The following is a 26,417-nucleotide window of genomic DNA, read 5'->3' on the forward strand; positions in this document are numbered from 1 at the left end:
ACACACACACACACACACACACACACACACACACACACACACACACACACACACACACACACACACACACACACACACACACACACACACACACACACACACACACACACACACACACACACACACACACACACACGAACGATGCAGGCATATTCCCATGGCTGGAAATAAGAGACGTGTGTGGAGACAACTGCTCAGTTACGGAAGGAAACAGTAACAGTATATTTGAGAATGTGGATGCAGGTGACGAATCAGATGCAGAGTAGTTGGATGACTGGTCAGTGTGTATGTGCTGGGATTTCACATGTTGAGGATCACTGTTCTTTTTAAAAGTAATGACATCACGCCCTCACCCTTCATCCTCTGACAGCAGACTGCCGACTCTTGCATCCAGCCTTCAGCATGCAGGACATGATTTATTCCAAGAACCCACACTGCAGCTGGATGTTCGAGAGATGCAACACACAAACTGTAATTCATATAATAGACTCGGGGGGGAAAAAAACACCATTTTATTTCCATTCCCACCTTCAAAAAAAAGGGCTCAAAGTGGCCAAAGTAAACCACAGAAAAACAAAAGGTATCTTTCTGCCAAACTGCAACAATATCATGCTCTTTATATAATCAGAATTCAGAGAAGAAAAAATAATTATTCCTCCCCTTTCATTCCTCCTTTGTTCCCATCTTTTTTTGCTTGACTCATTGTATTCATTAATTTGTCTTCTGACTACTGGAGCATCATCCAAGGAAAACATGCACTGATCTTTCAGATACAAAAAGCATTCAGGAAACTAAAAGCATCAGTTACTCAGATAAAAAAACAACAACAACCCTACAATCAACTAGCAACCAAAAACATTTCCTCATACAAAGCTGTGAACGTAGAGACGGCAGAGATAAAACAATGGACTGGGGCTCAGATTGTCTTTGTATTTGAAGCGATTGATGATTGGTTTGATTATCTCAGTGGTCACAGTCGAGGTCAAATCAAGTGCCAGTGCGTTCGTTTCCTAATGTTGACATGGTGGAAAACACTGGCAGAATATCAATAAAAACATACGGATCCCTGTGTTCAATTTATGCTGACGAACTCTCGTCCCACAATTTCTTAGAAGCTATTTAGTGGCAGTAACATCGTCACAACCTCATGATGCACATTCTGGAAATTGAAACGGCAGCTTGTCTCCCCTTATTGTCTGTTGTTAAATTCCACTGGCTATTGCTCTTTGGCAGTGTACTAGCTTTTATTTATTTTTCAGCTTTCCCCTTATTATGAATTGAGGTGGTGTGTTGGTGTGTAAAGGGCGATCATAATACTCTGACACATACGTCAAACATACACCACTGCGCGCACACGTCCACGTACGGAGTGAAAACACAAACAGAGCATGCACACAGTCGGCTGGGCGCAGGCGACAAACTCTTCCAAACCATAAATTAATTGGCGCCCCTTCTGCACACATCATACTAACGCTATGTAACTATCCAAAACATGCTCAAGAAAAACGTACTCATGCACGCCTACTCATGCAGAATCTCACACTCGCGCAAACATACTGTACACACACACACACTCACACACATACCTCGTCAACAACATGGCAAGGTTAGTCATTGTAAAAGTGCGGATTAGTCGCAGTTTCACAAAGTTGTTTTTATTTGCCATTTAGTATTGGGATATTTTTGCCAGTCAAAGACACTTAATTTCACAGTGCAACACAGTATGACAAACACTGACATTAGGGTCAAGACACATTACATGGGTGAGGTTAAAAAAAAATGTCCATACAAAAAAAAGAAAAGAAATAAAAAAGGTCAAATAAAATTAAAAGTGCAAAAAAACAACTGAAACATCACTGAAAAATACCATTAATTCAAAACTTCTTTTTTTTTCGTTAATTGTGCGAATTTAAGTCCACTATAGAAACAAAAATCATCAGTAGCAGCAAAAATTTAAAAAATAAAAATAAATGGACCAGTTTTAAAACATTAGAAGGATCACAATGACATTGCCAATCACTGTTTTACTTAAGATATCAATATGGCATCAAATGGATATCAGTACGAATGCAGACATATAAACACACACTCTTGCGACATACGCACACGCACAAACAAACAAACTCTTGGTCACAGTTAACAGGTGCCAAGGACATTGTGGTGGGAGTCAAGTTTTTAGCTTGGTACCATAATCAAAAACAATACATATTTCACCGTTAACACAGAATGCCGGAGTAAGAATTTACAAACTGCACATGCACACACACGCATGCATACACCAACACACACACACACACACGCTCTCACTCACACACATGCGCACACACACAGTGGGGTCCAAAAGTCTGAAGGGAAAGTGGTCTCAAGACCTTTACGCCCCACTGTGTGCCCGCGCACACACGCACAAAACCTCAAAGAGTCAAATAAAGATGTGATTTATCATTTTTAAGATTTTGTCCCCTCTGTTGAGAAAACAAATGTGTTAGCCCTAATCCTCCCTTCCAAGAGGAATGGTTTCTGCGAAGCTACGAGGAAAGAAACGTGCTCTTATTTTCTCTTTCCCCGCTCTCTCGTTTGATCAGGTAGAAAATGTGACAGGAATATGTCTGATCGATGGATAGTTCTGTGAAGCAGCACTCTGGTCAAAAATGAAGGTAGGAAACATAGATGCAGATAGCGAGATTATAGTAGAATTCAGTGACTACAGATGAAGTGAATTCGTATCGAATCCTATTCCCCGGAAAAAGATATCACCCAGAAAATTAACAGAGACACCCATCTGTCTGTCCCTAACTACATGTAGTAGGTCTCAAAAAAGTCTAAATTATAGTGCCACCCACAGTCAGTTCCATGTACAGCATGTGCAAGTGTACTGTATGTGTGAGTCCGTGTACGTTGGTCTGTCCCTGTCGGTCAAGCTATTGGTTACTCTTACACTTCGGGATCCCGTTCAAATCTCCACTGTCCCTATTTCCCCAGCCAAGTAAAAGGCCGCTCTGAAGCTCTTTTATTGTTCCCTGCCTTCTTATTGAGTTCCCTCCCTCTCTTTCCCTGATCTTTCTCTGTGCTGGTCTCTTTCCCTGACTCCCTCTATCCCAACTTGTCTATCTCTCCTCCGTGTCCTTCTTGCTGTCCCTCTCTATCTGTCCCTAACAGTTAGTTTTTTTTCTGTGTCGGGTCCCTGCCTAGTTAATCTAGAGGTGTCCCCCTGTCCCTCCCATCCCACCCGCCCACCCTCCCTCTATGGACAAACACATAGGGCGTGGGGGCCGTCCGTCAGGGGGAGCGGCCAATAGCGTCCCTCTCCCTCCCCCCAGATCAGGGCAGTGCAATACACAGATGGATGAGTTTCCCATTCACCCTCCTCCTGCTGGCTCACCTAGGAGGACGGAGAAAAGGGTTCAAGTTAACTTCAGTACGAACCTTTATACAATTATGATTCGATTTTAAATCACTTAAATAGCTTTGAATCAAGTGCATACGGTGTTTTACCTTTTGGGTGGGTGTAGAGAATCTAAACGCCGTAACAGGCTGCCAGTCTCTCCTTTAGCAGTGGGGGGAACTGCTCTGAGAACTGCTGCCAGTTCTCCTCCCCAACCTGCTCCTTAAAACCATGCAGGATCTGTGGAGAAAAAATAATCATTCTTCTGAAGCAGTTTGGCCACGAGCTACACAACCAGGGGCCAGGAGTTGATAATTCCTTCTTCAACTAATGTGACACTTTGACAGCTTTTCAACTGTAGCTTCATCAAGATCAGGTCTCATAAAAACAACAGTCATGCTGTTTCCTTGTCAAAATCTAGTTTAATTATTTTAGTTTATATTGTGCCCATGTTGCTTAGTAGCAGTACAATGATAGTGATAGAGGACAGGTACTCTAGGTTAATTTGATAATTTTGCTAATCTGGATTATATAAAGTCATTGTAAATACATGCATCTCTGGATTGTGTAGTTCATTTCAAGAATGTATAATGAAACACACAACAGTGATCGATTTCTTACTACAAAGTTAACTGAGCTGATCTTGATGTCTGTGTTTGTCTCCAGGCTATAGTCTTAATGAAGTTAAATAGATATTTAACGTAGAGCATTTTGGCTTTTATGTGGTGAGCTGCTAAAGGACAGTGTGTTCGCTTAGTTTCACTGCAAAACAAGAGCAGTGTCTGTGCCGCTGAGTTCCACTCTCTGCTCCGCCCGGGGCTCTAAACCTCACAGTGACTCACACAGCAGAATGAAGATCGTGACGATTTTGTGGTGAATTAAAAATCAGTCTTTGTAGGGAACTCGTGCAAACACAAGAATTCGCCCCCTCAGTATGACCCGGACCCTCACCTTGTAGAACATGTCTCTCAGATCATCTTTCGGATTCACCCAGGAGGCCACCGCATCACAGAAGAAGATGAAGTCCTGAGCAAACGGAGAAGAGGTGAGAAGGTTTGAGAGTAAAATTTCGCAAGATGCAACACTGTTTTATTTCTGGGTTTACTGTAAAGCCAAGAATACAGAGTGAGTCTGTCTCCCTGTGAACAAAGTCTCACCTGCACCACACCACCTGGGTTCACACCGATCATCATGCAAATCCCTCGGAAGGCGGAGTCTTTCTCCTCATTGTCTCGGATGTTTCGCAGAGACGTGCACCTAATACACAATAATAAACCAATGAGAGGCTGTCAAACTTAAAGTTGTCACGACAAAGTTCTTGTAGAGAGAACATTAGTAAATATTTGAAAAAAGTGAACAAGTGAGCTAAAACTAAACTGAAAAAGTTAGATAAATGGTAGCAGCAAACTGCCATTATCCTATTGTGTGGGAGGACATTTTCCTAGGCTTGAGGAAACTCAGACTTCACTGTTTGTTTTCATTAATTGCTGATGTCAAGAAGTTATGTAAATGATCTCAATAATACAGCCCTTGTAATGCGGTGATTGTGTTGCAAGTATACGCAGAATGGAAAGATGTTGTTAAGTAAATGACACCACGAGGATGGTAGTTGTATATGATAATGAGACGCGCCAAACAGGAGATAAAAGTGTTTCTCACCAAGGTCGGATAAACTGCGGCAGCATGGCCGCAACCTCCTGAGGGCACACATAGCCCAGTCGACCGATGGTGATGGCTGGGGGAGAATGCAGATGAGTCAGGAGGAGTGTGAAGAGTGTGTCCAACACAGGTACACTAACTAGACTCACTTCTAACATGTCAACAATTAAATGCCCAGTATTGTGCTCCGATTGTCAGTCCTAACAAATAAATATAGAATATGTCCACTTCCCTTACAAAAACATCTGTGTATTCACATACCCGTGTTCTCCAGCAGGGTCTTTGGTGTGTTGGGCCTATTGATAATCTCAACCAGCTGGTTTAGAACCATAGCAATGTACGGCTGCATCTCCACTCCTGACAGAGAAGAATAAAAAACAAAGTGAGATACACAGCATCTCAAGTTCAAAAGGCAAAAGCACAAGAGATTTGCCACAACTCACCCATCTGCATACAGATCTCTCCAATGGCCCAGGTTGCGTTGTTGCAGACAGAGATGAACTCTGGGTTCAGGTTTGTCCCAAGGATCGGCATGAATTCAGCTGCAGCCCACACAAAAATGTTATTAACCCACTAGACTCACAAAAAGGAGGATGGTAAAACATGGTTTAAGTGTGGGTGTGTGAAACTGATAAGATAATTACCAATACATGGTTTGACATGCGGGAAGCAAGCCTTGGTGAGGTCACCCAGTAGAGCAAACGAACTCTGTCTTACTTCAGGCATCGTATCCTGGGACAGCAGAGACAGAGAGACAAAGAGAAATGTAAACACACACTGTCAGTTGACATAAAGAATCATCCTGTGGGAAATGAGGTTAATGGGGCACTTGTTCTTGTTCAATTACTGTTTTGCAAAAAGTCAAAGCTCCGCTGACTGAAAGTGCCAAAGCTTTGTACGTTTCCTGTGGCTATCACACAATAAAATCAACTACAGTTGGAAAGCTGGAACTGAAACAGGAGTCTTTTATCAATGAGGTAACATTACAAAGACAATAACACTGAAGAAGATGCATGCATTGTTTCACCGGACTCTCCCTCTGAATCCAGAACAGAGATATTGGACTGACAGCGAAGACGTTTATACAAAGAGGTAATTATTCTATTGCTTAGCAGTATCACAGTAGAAACACAAAACTAGAATTACTTGCAGTTGTTTGTCTCCATCAACAAGTTGCAGTTTACATCCTTGTCTGTCCAGACTCATACAATATTTCATGATGAAGACAGTGATGTAATTTAATAAAAAGTGTTGGCGCTGACCTTTGACTTTTTGTCTATAAAACATCATCACTTATTCATTTTATCCTATTTACCTCCTAAGTGGACCTTTCAGTTCATCTTTGAGACCCAAATGGAAATTGGAGCCAGATGTAATTAAATTCCCAGTCATTCAAGATATATCACAATCATGAGAATGGGACGGATGGAAGGACAACCCTCTCCTCTCCTCACCTGCATGCACTGGAAAAGCAGAGTCATGATGTTACTGCGAGCCACGAGTGTGTCCACGTGGCCCCCAAGTCCCTCGGCCAGGCCACTTAAAAGATCCAGAGCCACGATCATGAAGTCCTTGTCGGGTGCCTCATACTGGTCTGGCTGCTGACTGTACATCTGTGACACAGGTCGAGGTCAAACTGTCAGAAGTGCGATCGTGTGTTCATGTAACAGCCCATGTGTGAGTGAGTGTGTCTCACTTACCATGGCCTGAGCCAGCGTCTTCTGGACCAGGGTGACACAGCGCTGGTAAACAGGCTCGCAATAGGGGAGGAAGCCGCTCTGCAGTGCCGTGGCAACAGAAGACAGGCACTCAAGCAGAGGGAAGAGGTCTTTGTCCTCATCTTTCAGCTCGTTCCACTTGGCTATCAGTGGAGGCATCAGCTTCTGAATGTACTCCTGTAAACACAAGTGGGTGAGTTTGGCCTGTTGATATATTAGACAACAGAACAGGGCTGTGTACAGACATGTTTTTTGGGGGGGGCTCACAGGCTGGTTGAGATGGTGTCCCACAGAGTCTGCCAGTGTTCCGATGGCATCGTAGAGAATGAGCAGGTTCTTGTGCTGATACTTTCCAAAAGCAAAAACCAGCGTGTCCAGGATGAAGCTCAGATAAGGCACCAGCTCTGTACACGCCTCCTCCTCCAGGGTGGCAAATGCACTTTGGAAAAAAAGATGATATGAGTAAGAAGAATACATGAGCGCCGATGGATATTTGGAAATAGGAAGCTGTACCTGCATGCCGCCTCCTGCACTCTCTTATTTCCATCCAGGATGCGTTTGAGCAGCTCGGTCATGAGGGGTTTGAGGTGGGCATCAGGGGGCTGACTGACCACCCAGTGGGCGTAGCGGCTCAGGGTCCAGCAGGCGATGGAGCGGACCAGAGCTTTCTTGTCACACAAACACTGAATGAGGTGGGGGATGAGCTCAGGTAGGTAAGGTACCATGCCCTGCATGCACCCTGGAAGGACAAAAAAAGATATAAAAAAAACATTAAATGAAAGCTTTCCAGCAATAAAAGTATCAATACAGATCACTTTAAATGTACAGTGAGCCCTTCCTATGCCCCTAAACTTGACATGTAAACCCACAGTCTAAGTCAGTGACCAATCTAAAATCATTAAGTATATGTCTTACCCTCTGCGATAGCCCCCAGGACAAGGATGCCAGACTCCTTGATGACCCAGTCAGGGTGGAAGAGCAGGCCTTTTAGCAGGGGGAGGAGATGGGGAAGCAATTCCTCACGAAACACGTTGGCAAGGACGTCCAGAGCTGCCGCCGAACACTTACCTAGAAAGGGAAGGACACCAACATTAAGATAAGTTTGAAAAGTAATAACACTGCACAGCATAGAGGAATACAGCAATATTTTGTAATGGTTAAAACGTTGACAGTAGGAGCAGCCACATAATTGATTTCCAAAGAGGATTACTAAAGCCGTCCGTTACTCACGCAGGTTCCAGTCAGACAGCGTATCATCATCATCATCCTCGTCTTCATCAATGTCCTCCCCCTCCTCGCCCTCCCCTCCTTCGTGCTGCAGCGTGACAGTGCGGGATTTGTGGAAGCGAGGTTTGATATCTTGCTCACTGTCTGGAACCGCCTCATCCTCTTCAACGTCGCCCTGACAGACAACAGAGAGAGAGAGAGAGAGACGTGAATGTAGAATGGACATAGGTAAAAGAGCAAGAGACAAGAAGACAAGGCAGAGGGCTTATTATTATTATTATGATTATTATAGGAAGGGGAACATTTGATTTGTCCAGGGGTTAGCAAATACCTTAAGAAGAATGATGTCAATCTCAGAGTATTTCATCCCATTCACTAAGATAGGAATCAGTCTGAAACAGAGACAGACAAACACAATGTTACTGAGATGAAATCGTTTTGTCAACATGTTGACCTGGTCAAACTCCGTGAGCACTTACTGGACCAAGTGGCCAGAGAGGGCCTCTTTGCAGATGGGTTGTTCAGCCAGAGTCAGCCAGAACTCACAGGCTTCCAGAGCCACGTTCTCGTCCGGGTCCTGCGTGCGCTGAAGCATGTACTGGTGAAAGACAAGAGGCAGTGATGAGGGGGAGAGTGGGGAGGAGTGACAGTAGATGTCATGTGTTTAATCAGGTCAAACCCTCACCTGGATGATGCTGTGCATGTGCGGAATGAGGCGATCGATGCGGACTTCAAGCAGCATGACAAGAGCCCTGCACACATTCTTCCGCACCTCACTGTCCTCATCACCTGCCAGTGCAAACAGACTCTGGATGGGAAAGACAGAAGACGGGGGGGGGGGGGGGGATCTTATTCATTAGTGCAAAGCAAATGTACAATGTCATTGATCTACACATCAACAAATAAAAATACAAACAGATGTGTGATATATTGCAGCACCTGCCTTGTTTTTCTGTTAAATAATTGGTCTTAAAGGGACTCGGCATGAGTCAGCGGAGTGGTACCGGAAAGACTAACTCTTGCTCTTGTTTTCTCGTGATGACATAATTCAGTTGGAACAAAACAAGCTCTCCCAAGACCAAATTGATGTGCTCACCTCAATGAAGGTGTCTATGTTATCCATCAGAGCCTGAGCTCGACCAATGATGAACTGGTTCACACACGCTATAGCATGGGACCTGAAAAAAAAAAATAATAATAATAACCACAACATATATTTAAGAGGGAGATTCTAATGGTGAAGGCTGAAGAGGAGAGACAAACGGCTCGTAGTGTTTTACTGACCTGATCTTGGGGCTGCAGTGTTTGAAAAACTGGAGGAATTTGGGGATCATGATGTTAAGAGGTCTGTTCAGAGCATCGCTATCCAACAACTCAGACGAGTCCTCGCAGATTTTCTGCAGTGCTCCAAAAGAACCCTGAAAGAAGCGGGAGGAGGGTTGATCACAAAAAAATCAAAAGAAACAGATATGAATCTGTGTGTGTGTGTGTGTGTGTGTGTGTGTGTCTGTGTGTGTGTACGTGCGTGTGTACGTGCGTGTGTACGTGTGTGTGTGTGTGTGTGTTATTGAGCCTGACCTCGCATGTGTTATAGTCGTCAGAGTTGAGCAGATTACAAAGCTGAGGCAACAGTTCTGGCCAGGTCTGCAGCTCTCCTTTAGATGCTATGGTTGTGATCAGGATACCTTCATCATAGAATTTTTTTAAAAAGTTACACACAAAAATCGGGGATTAAAACTCAGGAGTAAATAAAACTGAACTTGTCACCACATTAATTTGTTTATGATGTCTTGAAAACACAGAGCTTGCTCCCACACAGCCACATTACCTGCAAATATTGAACCACCTACATAGTGGTCTGACTCATACTAGCTAAAAAGTGCAGCTCACAGAACACTAACTTTTTCTCTCTCCATTTTTCCTTTCACACTCAAACACCCACCGATCGTGGCTCTGATAAGCGGTGAGGGGTCCCCGATGTTATTGAGGCATTCTCGTTTGATGAAGTCACCCACATTGGGAGGGAAGTTCAGGTAGTGAGCCTTTACGTTGTTCTTCAGTATCAGACCGCTCAAAGAGCGAGTGGGCTCATCTGAAGAGGAGAGGCAGCAGAGAGTTGGAGAGGGTCTCATATGATTTATTTTTTAAGAAATGGGAAGGAGTTTATACACAGAAATACTTGGTGAGGACAAACGTTTGGAAGGGTTATTTTTCTGCTCTGTAGTTAGTATCCTTATTTCTGACATTAAACATACATACCCTCAGATTTGAGGCTCGTGAGGACAAAGATGAGATAGTTGTTGAAATCCGGAAACTGATTGAGTTGCTCCAGTTTCTGCAGGTCCTGTTAAGGCGTTCAAACGGCAAAAGCTTCCTTGTTTTCCTTTTTGGACAGTGTGGATTTATATTTAATATACGATAACGGCAAATCACATTTGTGCACTTACTGCAAACTGCACATGACAACACAACCATTCTGGAGGACACACAAGCAACCCCCCCCCCCCCCACACACACACACACACAGAAAGAAGTAAGGATACTTCTTGCACTGCTCGCTGTGTTGCTGTGTCCGGGGACTGGGAGTCCTTGAGTAGCTGAAGCACTTGCTGCAGACCCTGTTCATCTGGCTGCCACTCCATCCTATAACATATAACACAGACACATAACCTGTTTATGAGGAATGCACAACACACGGCGCTTGCAACCCGACGGCCCCTCCTGTAACCTCCGCACTCTGTACGTTACTACTCATGTCACGTGAAGGTAACGCGTACTACGGTTACACACGGGGCGAACAACCAGCTCGACAAACACTAGCTAGCTAATTGTTAACCTCCAAACTGGCTAGTTGGATCTTAATTTAGGCGAAGTGTTTACATTGGAGGTCTATACTTGGCAACGCGTTACCGCAAGCATAACCGACAATTGCCATTGTTCTCCAAGAAACCAAGAGGTGACGCTACACAGCTGTATTTTAATAAGTCACATGAATAACGTAGCACGCATCGAGCGAGACCCGAGCAGCTTTTCCACATAAGGCCCAGGCGCAAATGTCTGTCTCGCCAAGCTAGCGGACTAGCTTAGCGTCGGTCCGGTGCCAGACCCGCACCGGATTCGCACAAAAAAACAGCCACAGCGCGACATCTCACGTCAACACTCGCCGACTAAAGTTGTGTTAGTCATCGAGGCAACAAAGACGACGCACACGGGGCGCATTCACATTCACATACAGCGATCGCTACCAGTAGCATGGCTAGCTAGCATCATCTTGAAAGTACCGCGAAAAGGCTTTACCTGGTCGCTCCAATGTCGCAGATCTATATTTCTATAGACAACGGTGCAGCTACGCTGTAACAACTAACATTAAATAGGACGTGACGTCGACCAGCGTACCCGAAATACGAACTTCTGATCTCGGTAGATCGGTGTGGTTGCTAGTCGGTATCTGACAGAGATTGCATGCCTTGCAATCAAGCCGGGTCATCGGTTTGATCATGTTCGGCTTCCGTACTGGACAGACCGTCGAGCAAGGTACCTCAGATAGAGACGTGAGCAACCTTTAATACCCCATTATTATACATTCCGTATTTAGTAGTCGATTTATGCAGCTGTCACAAAATGTGATCTTTATTATAGATGCATCGCATACATATAAATTGTATATGCATTGTTTTGCATTGTTTTTTATGTCTCTCCACCAGGTGGTGTCAGCGACAAATTCTTGAAGCATCCAAACCCTGTAGCTACGCAATCTGTATGAAGTGAGGCAGGGCGTGGATAAAAAGACATGGACACCAGTGCAACCTGATCGCACACCAACAAACACAAGCCTACTTGTGTGAATCTTGTTCATCACAGATTTGTTGACACCGTCTTAACATGATGACTGATAATGAAAATTAAACAGCAATATTATAAGCTTCACAGCGAATATGTTGCATGTTTATTGCACTGGATGTGAGTGCTTAGTAAATCTGCTCATGAATGGCATCTACCCACTGTAGAATGACAAAAGACAGATGTTAAATCTGAGGATATTAGGACACTCCATGTACTCAGCACCACTTCCTTCATTTCAAAATCCTTGTCAAAACTATGTCTAAAACAAGGTGTGAGCATGAACTACCATTTTATTTTTTGATAGATGAATAAAAGTCATTTTTAACACCAACATAAAGCTTTATTAAACATATATATCAATCTGGGAAAATCACACATTTTTGATACACATTTACATTCCTGTATCCATAGTCAACACATGGATGGTAAGTTAGATGGGAAGTGTAATTTTAAGAATTGTAAGTGTGGAAACTGGAGGAATCACATGAGAAACGAGAAGTGCTCTCCATTAAGGACAGGACAAGATACATATTTAAGAAACTAGGTTCAGCAGAGAGAGCTGATTTCACTCTTGCTGCAGCCCCACTTGCAGCAGGCGTTGGACAGTCCGACCACTACATCCCGTCCTTTCCTATCTGCACTCCGTAGAGCCTCCAGCACCTCCTCTGAGATTGGCAAGCGAACTGAGTGGCTGAATCCAGCAGCCACTGGTGCCACAACCAACGTTTGATCTTTCCATGGTTTGGACTCTGCAGGATCCTGCTCACTGGTCTGTTGAGAGAGGGGATTTGTGTTCCATGGATCAAAGACTTCTTCTCCAGGAGCTGATAAAAAAAACAAAGGGTAAATCTCTCCATATTACATGTTGGCTTTAGAAAAACATGGCACATAATCCCACACACAAAGTCTTACCTGAGTCTTCTATGCTTCTCCTCCAGCGAGAACCACCACAGGTAAAGATGACAGCTCGTATGAACTCTCTTCCACACAGTTTCACCCCATAGAAAGAGGGATGGCCGTCATTGGAGCGCACCCTGTCTACGAGAGCCACCAACAAGACCAGGGTCAAGAATGCTGCCTTCCACATGGTGGTAGCTAAATGATACTGAAGGTCTCTCAAAAGCTGGAAGTTGCTTGAGGCGTGTGTGTGTGTGTGTTATTTCTGTATTTTCAAACAGCTTATATAGGCCTCAGCATCACAGAGAAGGACTTCAACTCACCTCCACTCTTTATCATGCCCAGAGATAAGACTTGAGACCTTTAGGGGCAACAATGGACACAGAGAAAAAAGCGAAGTTGTGATTAAGTAGCGACTAATGTCAGAGGTGTTGTCGCCATAGCTATTGGCTATCTAATCACCTGTGGCCTTTTGATGGCCTTTCTGTCTTTGTCATCATCAGTTGAGTTCTGTTTTGTGTCACCGGTACAATCTTTGTCTCGCTGTCTGCTCTGCAGTTAGATTGGATGAAGATCACTTTCTATTCACCCCAATAACAGCTTGGGTGCCATACATTGGTGGTCAATTCAAGTTACACGCACACAAACAAACAAACACACACACACTACAGATAGATTTGTCAGGATAGCTGGTGACACTGCATTGACATTAATTATAAAGCGTGCATAGGGGGTCAGATATGAGGGACAGTATCATCCCTTTTATATGAAATGAATGAATTGACATTCCATAGTTTTCCACTTATCAGTTTGACATTCTGTAATAATCATAAAAGTCATATTAGAAGTGGACATTGTGCTCTGGCAAAAGTGACAGACAGGGACTGTCTTCCAATCAAAGAACGGCGATTTTAATGACGTTGCGACCACCTCCCTAGTCAGCCAATCAGCATTTAGTGCAGGGCGGGGCGATGACGAGAGGGTAGCAACAGTTGCCCCGGTGAAGGCAAGGCGCCATAGTCACGGTAGTCCTGGCGACAAGAACCAAGCAACGGGAGTCAACAACAACAACCAAAATCTAAGGGGGAAAAAACTTTAACGACCAAAAAGGACAACACTGGGATAAACGACAGGTGAAAAAGTAACATATTTTCAGAATTATGATTTTATTTTCCGTCAATTTTCATAACGCGTGCTTGTTTATACAACCGTCGGCGTGAGCGTGAGATCGCTCGAGCGTGTCGGTGATGAGAGTGGTCGCTGGGCTTCTCTCTGAACGCGGACCGTTGTTATGGCGATGTCAGATCCGTGATAAGAGCACAAGATGGCGGGTGTGTTGTGGTGTCAGTCGTACTTTTTTTCCGGTCACATTTGTCAGAACGCTCAGCCGGTTCCCCGCAGTTCCGTTCACGACTGAGAGCGGAGTGAGACGTGGTCGGCGGCGTGGCCGCACAGTTATCGACTGTTCTCCACCAGTAGCCCAGCGACTCGCCAGCGACTCGCCTCAGACGTCACAAGTCAACGTGCGCTGCTAGCGGGGGGAAGCTACAGTCTCACTCTCGTTTTCGCAACTGACTTTTCAAGCCAGCAGCCCAGAAACACCGGGCGCAGGGAAGCACATGGGACAGCCCACTCGGGGGGGGTACATCGTGTATGAGTTGTACATGCGGAGACGCTGTCGCCGAATGTTTCGTCGTGTTTTTGGTGACTTTGAAAAAGTTTTTTCTGGTCTGACATGGAGTTCGTCGAACACGGTGTCGATCGATCATATGATTGCCTCGTTGGCCGTGTTGGTTGACGCAGGAGGGGCTTGTCCTCCGCTGGGTTGGCTCTGCGCCCCGTCTGACACACGACGAGTCTACATCCAGATGGCAAAAGCCGTGGACTGTCCGTTGTTGCAATATTTAACTTGACATTTCTATGGTCACAGTGGATTAAAATTGTTTAATCAAATGAATTGTTGCTTTATTTATTTTTTACGGTTCTTCATTTGACGCTGTGTCTTGTACGGTATCAAACAGGAAGGGCTCTAGACTACTGCTTAATCTCAGACAAAAGCCCTACTTCCTCCTCTGGTTTATGTTCCTACACACACACACACACACGCACGCACGCACGCACACACACACACACACACGCACGCACGCACGCACGCACGCACGCACACACACACACACACACACACACACTTAAGACAACTGTGAGCACACACACACTAATTCCACCTGGTCAAAACCGAGGATATACCAACCAAGTGTGTTTCTGTTTCCATGTCCCACTTTCATTAATGAGTTCTATCCGTTTTTTTTTTATCCACAGAACTAGTGCCTCAAAGAATTGGTTTCCATGGCAACTTCTGGATACTCGGAGGACCTTCAGCCTCAGCAGGCCAACACAGTAACCATAGCAACACCTGCTTCCACCACACCCTCATCCGCAAAGACGGCACACTTCCTGTCTGAGCTCCAACCGACCTCTGGAACCGCTGCAACGGCTAACCAATCAGGTGGCGCCTCGAAGAGCGGACAGGATGCACTTTGTTCTCAAGCGCCACCCGCCCAGGGCCAGGGCCAGAAGGCAGTGGTTCTGACCACTCCCACACAGCACTATGTAACCCCTGACATCCAGCACTCTACGGTTCAGAAGACTAACGGTCAGAGTGGCTCGCCTCAGTACATCATAGTCACTGTCACAGGTGAGGGACAAAGAGATGACTGACACATACCTATACATACATATATATATATATATAATACAAACCTTTCTAATAGAAACTTAAAATGAACACTTTCTAGTTCACATAAGCAACAGGAAGGGACAAAATGCTAAGCGTCAGTTTGTCCTGCAAGTCTTCTTTTAAGCTGTAAACAACAGGCCGGATCCTGGTTAGAGACCGGAAGTTTGTCCAGCACAGGGTGTTGCATTCTATTTACAATCAGGAGAGTTGTGTATAAATATTTGTCCATATGACAACAAAGAGAAATGCTTGTAACTAGTTTCTTAAAATGTTTGAGCTTTTAAATAGTTACAATGGTTGTATAGTTATTGGTCATGATCCCAGGTTCCAGGTTTTTTGCCCCAGTGATTTGCAAGCCATCTTTAGAATAGCTCTGATTAGATGTCTTGAATGAGGACAGCTGAGGTGTAAATTCAGCCAGGACTGAAGAACCGCTGATGTAGTTCGCCTGCCTGGTTGGGTGGTGCATACATTATGAGGACCAAATAAGGTGATGGACTTGGTTGCTAGGCTGCGTAGTCCCAAGCGTGGGATCGTGGACGGCTGATGGATGGAACCTGACTTTTCTTTTACTTAGCTGCTTTTTGCTGTTCTAGAGAGCTGGTGGCATAATGATTTTTCATTATCATTAATACATTAGCTTGGCTTTAAGTTTTCAATTTGCATCGCATAAGATTAGATGAGGCTGCGTCTGTGGTAGCTAATGTAGGTGTGTGCTTACAAAGCAGGGGACCCTTTCCAGATTTTGAAAAGGAATTTGCTTTTTTTGAAATGTATCCTGATATAAAAATGCTTAGACATAAGTAGATTAGTTTAACCAATCTTTTTTTAAATATGGTGTTAAATAGTGCAAATGAGAGAGAATTGACCCCAATACTGGAGACTATCTGTATGTTTATTTTCGGGCCATCTATTAGTGGATCTTTTTGCCTGTGAGTATCAAGTAACACTATGCACTCTCACCCAGAGTGAGAGTCACATGCCCAAGGCTTGTATCTGTCTCATGGAGCTGGATGACTAAGTTAACTGAATAACTGTGCATGTTTTTCAAAAATCCCCCTAAATCCGAAACACGGACTGCAGTTGACCTCAGCACTGATACGCAGCTAATTTAGCAGAACTGCTTCATGAGAGAGGGCTACAGTTTAACATTGTGCTCCTCTCTTATATGTTAGTATTTCAATTGAACCAGCAATACATCATATTGTGTTATACTATACACAAGTTTAAGGTACGTGGAACCTTAAACTTGGAGGGGAACAGAACATATTATGGAACAAAAAACAAGACAACAACAAACTACTTGTTCTTATCTTGGGACTTCATAATGGCATTAACCATTAAAAACAAATGTCCACCTGTTAATATGGCAGAACATATAATTTAATAATTTAAATATACATTTGTTATTGCTCAACATGTATTATTTGTTATGTTATGTTGTATGTTCATCACATTTTACCGGAGCCTATAATGATGGTCCCTACATCTTTGAAAATGTTGGGGGGGAAATTCAGAGATACTCTGAATATTCAATATTAAATATATATATAATATTGTAATATTTGTATTCAAAATATAAATAGTTAATTGTCTGGAAAAATCTGAAAATTAAATAAGGGATTAGATTAAGGTGCTTAAAATATGATGAACACGCAATAGCACTTATACTTACTTGTCCAGATAAACCCCATAGCCCCCTTGAATCACAACGCACCTCCAGTTTCTGGATTTGGAACGTGTTTATGTGTGCTTCGTCCTCAAGAGGTATTGTAGATATGAATCAGATAAACACATCATTAACTAATTGATGAATGGCCTATGTCTGTGGAGATGCTCAGTCATCCAGGTCATGGTATATCAGGAAGTGCTAAGTCAAACTGGCAACTGAAACAGCTAAAGATTCTTAATTTTTTAAACTCATAATTCGTGTTTCATCTTAAAGGCTGCATCAGCTCAGATTGCTCGACTAATAGTTTCAACACTGCGTACAAACTGTTCCAAACTTCTCTACTCTGTCGAGTCCTGCCAGTCTGCATTATCAGGATTCAATAAACCTGGTTAAACTAAATAAAGTCTTGGACCAGAATGTTTTACACAGAGCAATATGTAATTCATTATTATGTTCAGTTGTTCCGCTTTATTAGGCTTTTCCCCTCTTAATCCAGAAATGTCAGTGGCATTGAGGTTTAAACATACCACACAGAGGCTGCAATCTCTGGCAAAAAACTAATTCATCAGACTTTGCCCTTGAATTATCTTATACAAGGAATGTAAAGTTGCTTGAATAGAAAGTTGTAAACCTGTCAAACTGGCAGATGGATGTGAGGAAGGAGCAGTTAGAGCCAAAATAGTCCGACGAAAGACAGAATCTCATTTTCCATCAGCTATCATGATGCCAATTTTAATGGAATGATGGGTTGTGCAGAGTTGTGCTGGCTCTGCGACGACCCAGGTGTAACTACGGGCATGTTTACAGCCGTTTACAGGTTGAACTAAGAACTGAACGGTGGGAGCAGGACCTTGCAAAACACTTCAAGCTAAATGTTTCTCACTTGAGGGGTTTGAAAAAGAAATAAGGGAATATCAACATCTCCTCCACCCGCCCGCCCGCCCGCCCACCCTCCATCCTCCGATGTCTCCCTGTATCCTTATCCCTCATGTATCTCTCATTTCCCTCTCATCTGATCTGCATGTTTACAAGTTGGAGGGATTTCTCTCTCCATCTGGCGAGATTAGCTGTCCAAGGCTGTCCTTCCTCATGCAACATATAAGGATGAAAGGAGAGTTTGTCAGACATACTCTTCCCCTCCTTCCCCTCATCAGTCTCTCCTCGGTCAAGCAAAAAAAAAATAAACCCCTCAAAAAACGAAACTTAGTTGCAGGATGTACTGTGGCGGCTGTTATTACGATTTGGAAGCAGTATGTCGTGAGTACTGAACCTGTGGTGATGGTGGCTGGATTTTGTAAATTGGGTTTTATTTGATCATCTGATGAAACGTTTCTCCCTCTCGCTCCATGTGCCATACCTAGAGGGTTCTGTTCACTCCAATGACAGTCTATCGGACTCCAGCCCACCGGGCCCCGGCGTTCCTACTCAGGTGGTCCAACCAGTGCAGACCACTCCACAGGTGAGAACAACTCATATTTACAAACCCCACTCATTTGTCATCCGAGCATGAGCATGTAGGAGCAGGTTCCAAACAAAGGGTTGACTGCTGATGGAAGTTTCAGCTGACACTGTGACTTAACTCACCAGCAGAGGTCAGTGTTGCAGGCGGTGTCGCAGGCAGCCAAGAGAATTCAGACAGGCCACATCAACAACCTGCAGTCTGTGCACCTTAACCAGGAGGTAAACAAACCTAACACAAGACTGTTCATGTTATCGTGTAAGAGAGTAGACATTGAATTTGTTCAATTAAAGTCTTTGCATAATGTCTTCATGTGTTCAGTACTCTCTCTAAACAGCAAGTATGAGATAGGGATGAAGGAGAGAAAGCCCCTTTGTGTCTTTTGGAAGAAAATAAGATCATTTCTCTTAAGCTTTGCATCTCTCTCCACCTCTGTCACACTCTAACTTTTTCATTTTCTCATGTTTATCCGTCACTGTCACAACAGCAAACCTGAACACTGTACTGTGTTTGCCTTGCCACACCTCTTATATTCAACTGTAATGGCAGAAGACCACCGAACTTCTCAATTTTCCCGGTTGCATTCCTTAATACCCGTCTTTAAACTATCACACCAACTAAGAAATTCAGTCAACAATTTATGACCCTCAGTAGAGCACATACCTCTGCCAGAGCCCAACAGTCTCCTTAAATTCAATCAAGCTGTGCCAAATTACACACACTCATAGAAATCATTCCCCTAAATCTGCCTGATTTAATTTTTATTAAGATCCATTTATTATTACCTGGGAAATGTGCTGAAAATGTGAAAATTTTAGGATGTGCAACAAAATTTTCCCATGCATCCCATCCTTCCACCAAAGTTTTATGGAAATCCATTTCGTAGATTTTGTGTAATCCTGCTGACAAACAAACCAACTAACCAAGAGACAACAAATAAACAGACAGGGACAAAAACACAACCTCGTCAGCATAAGGTAAGAATAATGAATGTGAGCTTTCAAACGGTTTTCAGAAATTGTGGCTGCTCTGGCCATCCTGCGAACACAAACCCTCTTGACCCAGTTGTGGAGCACAACACACATTCTTCATGGCTGTTAACAGCTAGACGTCGATTTGTGGACAAGTTTAAATCTCCAAACTCTGCCGCTCTACTTGCTTTTACTGAGCTTAATCATCTTTCACCTAACTGTTTGGGTTTTACGCAAAAAAAAACCCAACACAATACACTGCCTAACGAGCACAAAATAGCGCACAGGAAAATTCAATAAATAGCAAGAACATTGTGGAGCAAGAAGCAATTTAAGAAACAAATATTTCCCCCAATACCTGGTGGAGAACAAAAACAGAGCTAAAAGGGTTGGAGAGTGACTACAAATATTTCATCGGTTGAACATAGACACAACAAATGGACGCTAATGTTGCTCCATGCCTGCTGAATGTTTTACACCATAACAACCTTGTAATGAATTGAAATGAAATGCTGATATTGTGTTTACATCTTGTTGCACTGCCCTGGAAAAAATGTGTGAAAGCTTTAAGAAAACGTTAAATCCTCCTCTTTTCTTGTCGTCCAGGTTGAGCACGTGTACTCTGGCCAGGTGCAGTATGTGGACGGAGCAGGAGAAGCAACTTTCACCACATCCGCCATGTGAGTAAAAAAGCAACCCGCTTTGGCTGATTGTTGCATATCAATCACACACCATCCTGGTCACACCGTTGTACCCATTGTGTATTTATATGTCACTGTGTGCATGTACTTGTACATGTCTTTCCCTGTCCAGTCGATCGAGCAACTACCCCTTCTCCGACTCGCCCCTCTACTCCCAGACCCCTCCCACTTCCTCTTCCACCTACTACGAGGCCCCGCCCAGCTCCGAGTCAGACATTACTGGAGCCGTGACCTCGGCGGTTTCTCTGGCAACGGGAGGAGCCAATAGCGGGGCAGCTGCCGCGGGTGGAGCAGGCTACATCGTTCAGGGAGGTTATGTGCTGGGAGGAGGGGGAGGAGCAGCAGGGGGCGGAGGAGGAGGACAGAGTTTCTCGAGCCCTAACTCTCGTGCCCCACCTGCTACAGTGAGTACTGAAGTTGTGAAAGTAAAAAGAAATGCTCTTGGGTATAATCTATGACATGAAGGTTCAGAAAATAAAAAAATCTTCCCTAGGTCCAGTGGCTGTGTGATAACTATGAGGGGGCGGAGGGGGTGAGTCTACCTCGCTGCACCCTTTACTACCACTACCTGCTGCACTGCCAGGAGCAGAAACTAGAACCTGTCAATGCTGCGTCCTTCGGGAAACTCATCAGGTCCGTCTTCATGGGGCTACGCACTCGAAGATTAGGAACCAGGTACACTCTCACACACACGGGACGCACGCACGCGCGCACACACACATTGATGTATAAAAGTATCTCAGGTCACTGTTCTAATTTTTTTCCTGCCTGTGTTTCAGAGGGAATTCTAAGTACCACTACTATGGCCTGAGGATCAAATCTGGTTCTCCGCTGCTCAGACTAATGGATGAGCAACAGCACATGGCTATGAGGCAGCAGCCTTTCTCACAGAAAAACAGGTATCCGCACGTGGACTCATGCTTTTGTGAAACATGTTATTTCCACATTATCTTTGAAATCATGTAAATATAGTGTGACATTATATTAATGTATATCATCGCCTAAAATGACTAGCCGGTTGGTTTATTTCTTTAAATCCGTGCCTGAGTTGCAATATACGTTCTAATGTTATTGTGGTTGCATTAACATATCTGTATTCTGTTAATACAAGTGATTATAAGTTCATCTTTGTGGTAAAATACTCAAATATTCAAACAGCAAGAGGATTTTTATTGTACCTGTTTTCCACGATCTATGATTCCAACATAATGGGTCTCAATACTCTCCGTCTCCCTGGATGCTGGGTACTGTCTAGTAGGATAAAGCCAGTTCACAAGACACCGGGGATCACCAACGGTACATCAGGTGGTTCAGGTCAACAGCAGGCAGCGGCCCTCTGTGATATTTCAGCACAGGTGCAACAGTATCAGCAGTTTCTTGGTGAGGAACATCTGCATTCTGCATCAAGTCCACCATGTGAAACTTAAGACTTCCCTGTTTCATCTCCATGTCCACCTCTGTTTATTCTTTTTTGCCTGTGCCGACTCTCGTGCAGAGGCGTCAAGGCTGCTGCCAGACTTTGCGGACCTGGATCTACAGGATTGCATCCTGCCTGACGGGATCCTTTTAGAACACCTCAAGGCCTTTCAGACTCTCTACAGAGAACACTGCGAGGTAGGCTGCTTGGAACAGAGACGGGATACTCGCGCTGATCATTATATTCCTTATTCTTATGTCTGCGTCCTTGCGCTGTCTGATGTCCAGGTTAATTTGTTGTATAGTGCAAGTGTTTCAAGTGGGATCAAGACAACAAGCTCCCTGTACTAATGAGTTTAGTACAGGGAAAATTATAACAAAAAATATTTTCTGTGAAAATATTAAGAAAGCATGATGCCAGAGTTTGCAAAGAAAGTTTAAACACCTAAGTGTTTTCACCTCTGTCAGTTTGTACGTTAGTTGGTTTGATTAACAGCAGGATGTTTTCCTCGAAAACCTGGTGGAAGAATGGGACATGGGCCAAAAAATAACCCTTTTAAATGAGGGGGCGGATCGGAAAATGTCATTGATTTCCAAGGGAATAATGCATTGATCCTTGTGAATAATCTTGGGGGATAGATATCTATGAGTGTGTGCATTTTGGTGCAGTTTGATTGAATTTCAGGGGACTGTTGGGTCTCGGCAGAGGTACGCGCTCTACTGCCATTCAAGTGATGTTTGTGACTCCCCACAGGCCATTCTAGATGTGATGGTCAACCTTCAGTTCACTCTCGTGGAGACACTGTGGAAATCCTTCTGGAGGTTCAGCCAGAGCAACGACACAGAATCGCTCAACCTGTAAGTAAAACACACTCCAACAACAGGAGAAGAGGAGTAAAACACTTGACGACTGCGAAAAGCCTATCTCCGCCTCTGTTCCGAGTGTCTCATGCGCTTCCCCAGGCACAGCGAGTCTGAGAAGCGGCTGCCCAAATCCTGCCTGGTGGTGCTGTGTAAGTTTGAGCCAGTGTTGCGCTGGACCAAAGAGTGCGACAACCTGCTGTACCAGACTCTGGTGGAGATCCTCATCCCCGACGTCCTGAGACCCATTCCTAGTGAGTTACCAAGGCTTGTAAGAGCCCTGTATACAAAACTGTAATAATACGATTTACAGCATTCCAGTCTGAAAGGGTGAGGGAACGTTGTTCATAAAACTGGGGGCAGCCAAGGTTGGGGGAGAGGATTCTCTTCTTTTACTTAATTTATGTTTAAATGGAAATGTAAACCCATCCTTCCTCTTTCTCCTCTTTACATCAACGCCACCCCAACATCAGGTGCCTTAACTCAGGCCATCCGTAACTTTGCCAAAAGTCTGGAGAACTGGTTGACCAGTGCCATGATGAACATCCCAGAGGAGATGGTTCGCATAAAGGTATTTGCTGTGTTCAAGACAGAGCTCTGCCTCCTTTCCTTTACACCCATACTGTACATGGCCAAGTGTAAACAACTCTTTAGACGCATCCAAATGATGTCTATATCCAGTTTAAGCATTTCACACCGTTTCACCTCCCGCTCCCAAGGAAACTGCAACTAAACAATAAAAACATACACATTCACCATGTTTCACCATGAAGCTAAAACTGTTGATTTTAAGATGAGACAAAATTTTTAACCAACAAGCATGTTAACATGTGTCTCTTACCACATCCAAATGTGACCCCCAATCATGGACTATCACTATATTATTGGTCTTGATGTGCATTTACATGTTTTCAGCTATTAAGATCAAGCATATCTTATTATTCATACTTTCCCTAGGTGGTGTGTGTGAGCTCCTTCTCTCAAACACTGCGACGCTACACCAGCCTGAACCACCTGGCCCAGGCCGCTCGCGCTGTCCTGCAGAACTCGGCCCAGATCAACCAGATGCTCTCCGACCTCAACCGAGTAGACTTCACCAATGTACAGGTCTGTCTGTAATAGTCTCTCTCTCCTTTCCCCGTGTTGACTCTCAAGTGAAACAAAGCAGAAGCCTGAACCCACCCGTATTTCCCCCTCAGGAGCAGGCGTCCTGGGTGTGTCAGTGTGAAGACCTCGTGGTTCAGAGGCTGGAGCAAGACTTTAAGATGACTCTTCAGCAGCAGAACTCTCTGGAGCAGTGGGCCACCTGGCTGGATGGTGTCGTCACACAGGCCCTGAAGCCTTACGAGCACAATTCTGCCGCTCTACCCAAGGCCGCCAAGGTCTTCCTGCTCAACTGGTCCTTCTATAGGTGAGTGGGAAAAGAAAAAGAACAATCTATAAAGATGCAGCACAAAAAATACTTGGTAAATTTGGTATATCTCTCTTCTGCTTTCTAACCAGTTCAATGGTAATCCGGGACCTGACTCTGCGCAGTGCTGCAAGCTTTGGCTCCTTCCACCTGATCCGCCTGCTGTATGATGAGTACATGTACTACCTGATAGAGCACAGGGTGGCCCAGGCTAAAGGAGAGACACCCATTGCTGTCATGGGAGAAGTATGTACCTGCATATACAGTTCATCACATAATGCAACCTGCGTCTGTTTATATATTGATCCTGTTATCCTTTCTCTGTGTTGCAGTTTGCCAGCACAGTCAAGAGAAGAACATCTCCAGACCTGGAAAAAGGTAAAATTCTTTGTGGTTCTCCTCACAAATAGGTTTTTAATGTTTTGCTCATTGTCGTGTCACTGTCGTTCTCCGTCAGAAGAAGAAGAAGAGGACGAGGAAGAGGAGAGCGAAGAAGAGGGAGGCGATCTAGTGCTGCAGTCCAGCTCTCTGAGTGCGGTCGATGAGGAGTCGATGGAGCCGCCCGCCAAGCAGCCCAGGACAACTTTAAATCTGCACACACCTTAGCCAAGCGTCTGAATAATCACATGCGCCACCTCACACCCACCTGTGCTCTAAATTCATCATCATGTCATCCCATTATGTCACCTACTTGGATGTTTGATGTCGAGCATGTGGTCGTCCGGTGCGCGTGCAAAGTGTTCGAGAAAGCGGGAGAGCCCTTTGCCAATTATGCATGTTCCACTTTTTTTTGCCACCATTCTTCTTTCTCTTGGCCTTCACCCAATCATTTGCAATCCTTCCCTGTGCCTTCCTCTAAACTAACCTATACAGTGTATCCTCGACCCCCTGCTGCCCTGCCTTAACCACTGACCTGATTGCTGTGGAGGGAGAGATGAAATGACCACAGCATTTCTCATTGTACTCTAAACTCAAAAATATCTCTTAAGTTACCTCTAAAGCAAAGGACTATGCAGAGGAGCTGGACTTTATTGAACAGCAATGTTCTGAAATATAAATAATGAAATATAATTTTCTTTTTTTTTCTAAATCTCAGAGTAGCATCTGGAATGATACTGCACCATGAATTGTGTTGAATTATGTTGAATTTAGAGCGATTTGTGGATGCCATATTTGACTTTGTGATTTCTCATTCATTTGGCCAGCCAACCTATACCCTGTGCCTTTGCGAGATTAATAGCCTGAAAAAGTAAAAACGCTTGTGTTCTATATATTCTGTAGCAGTGGATTAATAAATGAAGGTCCTGTGAAGTAGTTTTGGTGTTGTGATGAACTTTTGCTTGCTGTTAAAAAAAACAAAAATCAGATGGTGACAGTCGAGCTTTGTTGTGATAAGTCCACCCAGTTTGCTCTTCATCCATCCATTCTTTCGAACTCATCATCTTTCCCTTACACATGAACAATCAGTCCCACTCCACCACACACACTGATAAATAGTGCAACTTGAGTCAGCCACAGGCCAAAGCTCATCCTACATTGTATCCATGGCAACCTCTGTACCAGCTACAACTCTCTCTGTTTTTATAGTGTAAAAGTAGATGTTTATTTTCTGGGTTTCTATGTGGAATATATTGCAGATAACCTATATAATGTCGTATATCTAAAATGTTTGTATGTTGTCGAACCATTATTGCCTTAAGAAACATGTCGTGGTTTGTCCACCATCCAGAGTATTGAGCTATATTTTTATTGTGATGATGATGGGCCAAGCATGATGTGAATGTGGTGGCTTTCTAAATTAACCCTTTCCAAAGAGCACATGCTCAACAGGCATCTTCACAGACAGCATGAAGAGATGATTTTGTTAGGTGTCGGACTTTGATACTGATAAAAAAAAATTGAAAAGCTTCTCATAGGGGCATTTCCTGCAGGACAATATGGTTTTAAGATCCCACCAAAGAGTACTAAATAGGGAAAAGGGTATTTTTACATTTATTCATATGGTGAGGGTAAAGAACAAAATCTGCCTGGAAAAATTTAAATCGACTAACTGCGATGTCAATCACAAAGATTGTGACTTGGATTGGGTCCCTCGCTTGTGCTGCTGAATATTTTACAAAAATGAAATCCTCCTGTTATTCTGAAGAACTTTGTACGTAAGTCTGTGATCAACATTTGTAGCTTTATTCTCACTGTTAACTAAAAAGATGTGATTGCTCCCAAAACCTGTGCCATAATTTCTTTTTGTCCACTCCATGTCATTGCTCCTCTATGAAGTCGAGTTATTTAAAAAATAAATAAAGGTTAAAATAGAAGCAGTGGTGATGGAGATATCCTGACATTCAGTCACTAGTGTGGATCATGCACCAAAACCACTGGCTCCTACATTGCCCATAATGCAACCCAATAGTATATTTCATTAGACCCTCAATGTTCATTGTCAAATTCCCAGAGCTTACACAC

The 26,417-nt window shown here is 43.9% G+C and overlaps 3 protein-coding genes across 14 annotated transcripts; 1 reads left to right on the forward strand and 2 right to left on the reverse strand.

Moving 5' to 3' along the window:
• Positions 1-1,639: 1,639 nt before the first annotated feature.
• LOC118312104 (transportin-2) lies at positions 1,640-11,506 on the reverse strand. Of its 3 annotated transcripts, none has more exons than XM_035636417.2 (24): positions 11,383-11,506; positions 10,530-10,629; positions 10,246-10,321; positions 9,929-10,078; positions 9,565-9,671; positions 9,271-9,404; positions 9,083-9,164; positions 8,672-8,794; positions 8,466-8,584; positions 8,318-8,378; positions 7,990-8,161; positions 7,675-7,827; positions 7,273-7,498; positions 7,027-7,198; positions 6,742-6,936; positions 6,496-6,654; positions 5,686-5,779; positions 5,485-5,583; positions 5,303-5,398; positions 5,042-5,117; positions 4,540-4,639; positions 4,334-4,408; positions 3,493-3,622; positions 1,640-3,379 (listed from the first exon to the last, which is right to left on the reverse strand). In XM_035636417.2, the coding sequence occupies exons 2-23, from the start codon at positions 10,626-10,628 to the stop codon at positions 3,515-3,517; spliced, it is 2,676 nt and encodes an 891-aa protein (XP_035492310.1). In that variant the 5' UTR covers position 10,629; positions 11,383-11,506; the 3' UTR covers positions 1,640-3,379; positions 3,493-3,514. The 3 variants fall into 3 exon arrangements, with proteins under 3 accessions (XP_035492310.1, XP_035492309.1, XP_035492311.1); XM_035636416.2 differs by having other exon boundaries at positions 11,284-11,441; XM_035636418.2 differs by having other exon boundaries at positions 5,686-5,773; positions 11,284-11,440.
• A 655-nt stretch (positions 11,507-12,161) lies between these two features.
• rln3b (relaxin 3b) lies at positions 12,162-14,270 on the reverse strand. Of its 2 annotated transcripts, XM_035636453.2 has the most exons (5): positions 14,081-14,270; positions 13,189-13,278; positions 13,050-13,087; positions 12,742-12,867; positions 12,162-12,653 (listed from the first exon to the last, which is right to left on the reverse strand). In XM_035636453.2, the coding sequence occupies exons 2-5, from the start codon at positions 13,224-13,226 to the stop codon at positions 12,376-12,378; spliced, it is 480 nt and encodes a 159-aa protein (XP_035492346.1). In that variant the 5' UTR covers positions 13,227-13,278; positions 14,081-14,270; the 3' UTR covers positions 12,162-12,375. The 2 variants fall into 2 exon arrangements, with proteins under 2 accessions (XP_035492346.1, XP_035492347.1); XM_035636454.2 differs by lacking the exon at positions 13,189-13,278 and having other exon boundaries at positions 12,164-12,653.
• Positions 13,705-26,179, forward strand: rfx1b (regulatory factor X, 1b (influences HLA class II expression)). Of its 9 annotated transcripts, none has more exons than XM_035636419.2 (18): positions 13,705-13,859; positions 15,046-15,421; positions 18,497-18,594; positions 18,723-18,815; positions 20,172-20,245; positions 20,379-20,670; positions 20,760-20,941; positions 21,046-21,165; positions 21,522-21,646; positions 21,762-21,880; positions 22,437-22,540; positions 22,646-22,797; positions 23,017-23,114; positions 23,501-23,650; positions 23,743-23,954; positions 24,047-24,200; positions 24,287-24,332; positions 24,412-26,179. In XM_035636419.2, the coding sequence occupies exons 2-18, from the start codon at positions 15,073-15,075 to the stop codon at positions 24,558-24,560; spliced, it is 2,517 nt and encodes an 838-aa protein (XP_035492312.1). In that variant the 5' UTR covers positions 13,705-13,859; positions 15,046-15,072; the 3' UTR covers positions 24,561-26,179. The 9 variants fall into 9 exon arrangements, with proteins under 9 accessions (XP_035492312.1, XP_035492317.1, XP_035492316.1 ...); XM_035636424.2 differs by having other exon boundaries at positions 24,415-26,179; XM_035636423.2 differs by having other exon boundaries at positions 21,525-21,646.
• The last annotated feature ends 238 nt before the right edge of the window (positions 26,180-26,417 follow it).

This window comes from Scophthalmus maximus, chromosome 8 (genome assembly GCF_022379125.1).
Source record: "Scophthalmus maximus strain ysfricsl-2021 chromosome 8, ASM2237912v1, whole genome shotgun sequence".
Lineage (NCBI taxonomy): Eukaryota > Metazoa > Chordata > Actinopteri > Pleuronectiformes > Scophthalmidae > Scophthalmus > Scophthalmus maximus.

Excerpts from the sequence above, each read along its gene's own strand:
- LOC118312104 (XM_035636417.2), bottom strand. The coding sequence starts at position 10,628 with ATGGAGTGGCAGCCAGATGAACAGGGTCTGCAGCAAGTGCTTCAGCTA. Across the intron at positions 8,379-8,465 it reads CTCTCTGGCCACTTGGTCCA|ACTGATTCCTATCTTAGTGA; the intron begins GTAAGTGCTCAC and ends TCTCTGTTTCAG. Across the intron at positions 7,499-7,674 it reads CCTGGGGGCTATCGCAGAGG|GGTGCATGCAGGGCATGGTA; the intron begins GTAAGACATATA and ends TTGTCCTTCCAG.
- rln3b (XM_035636453.2), bottom strand. The coding sequence starts at position 13,226 with ATGATGACAAAGACAGAAAGGCCATCAAAAGGCCACAG. Across the intron at positions 13,088-13,188 it reads AGGCCATCAAAAGGCCACAG|GTCTCAAGTCTTATCTCTGG; the intron begins GTGATTAGATAG and ends TTGCCCCTAAAG. Across the intron at positions 12,654-12,741 it reads GAGAAGCATAGAAGACTCAG|CTCCTGGAGAAGAAGTCTTT; the intron begins GTAAGACTTTGT and ends TTTTTTTATCAG.
- rfx1b (XM_035636419.2), top strand. The coding sequence starts at position 15,073 with ATGGCAACTTCTGGATACTCGGAGGACCTTCAGCCTCAGCAGGCCAAC. Across the intron at positions 20,671-20,759 it reads CTCGTGCCCCACCTGCTACA|GTCCAGTGGCTGTGTGATAA; the intron begins GTGAGTACTGAA and ends AATCTTCCCTAG. Across the intron at positions 21,881-22,436 it reads TCTACAGAGAACACTGCGAG|GCCATTCTAGATGTGATGGT; the intron begins GTAGGCTGCTTG and ends GACTCCCCACAG.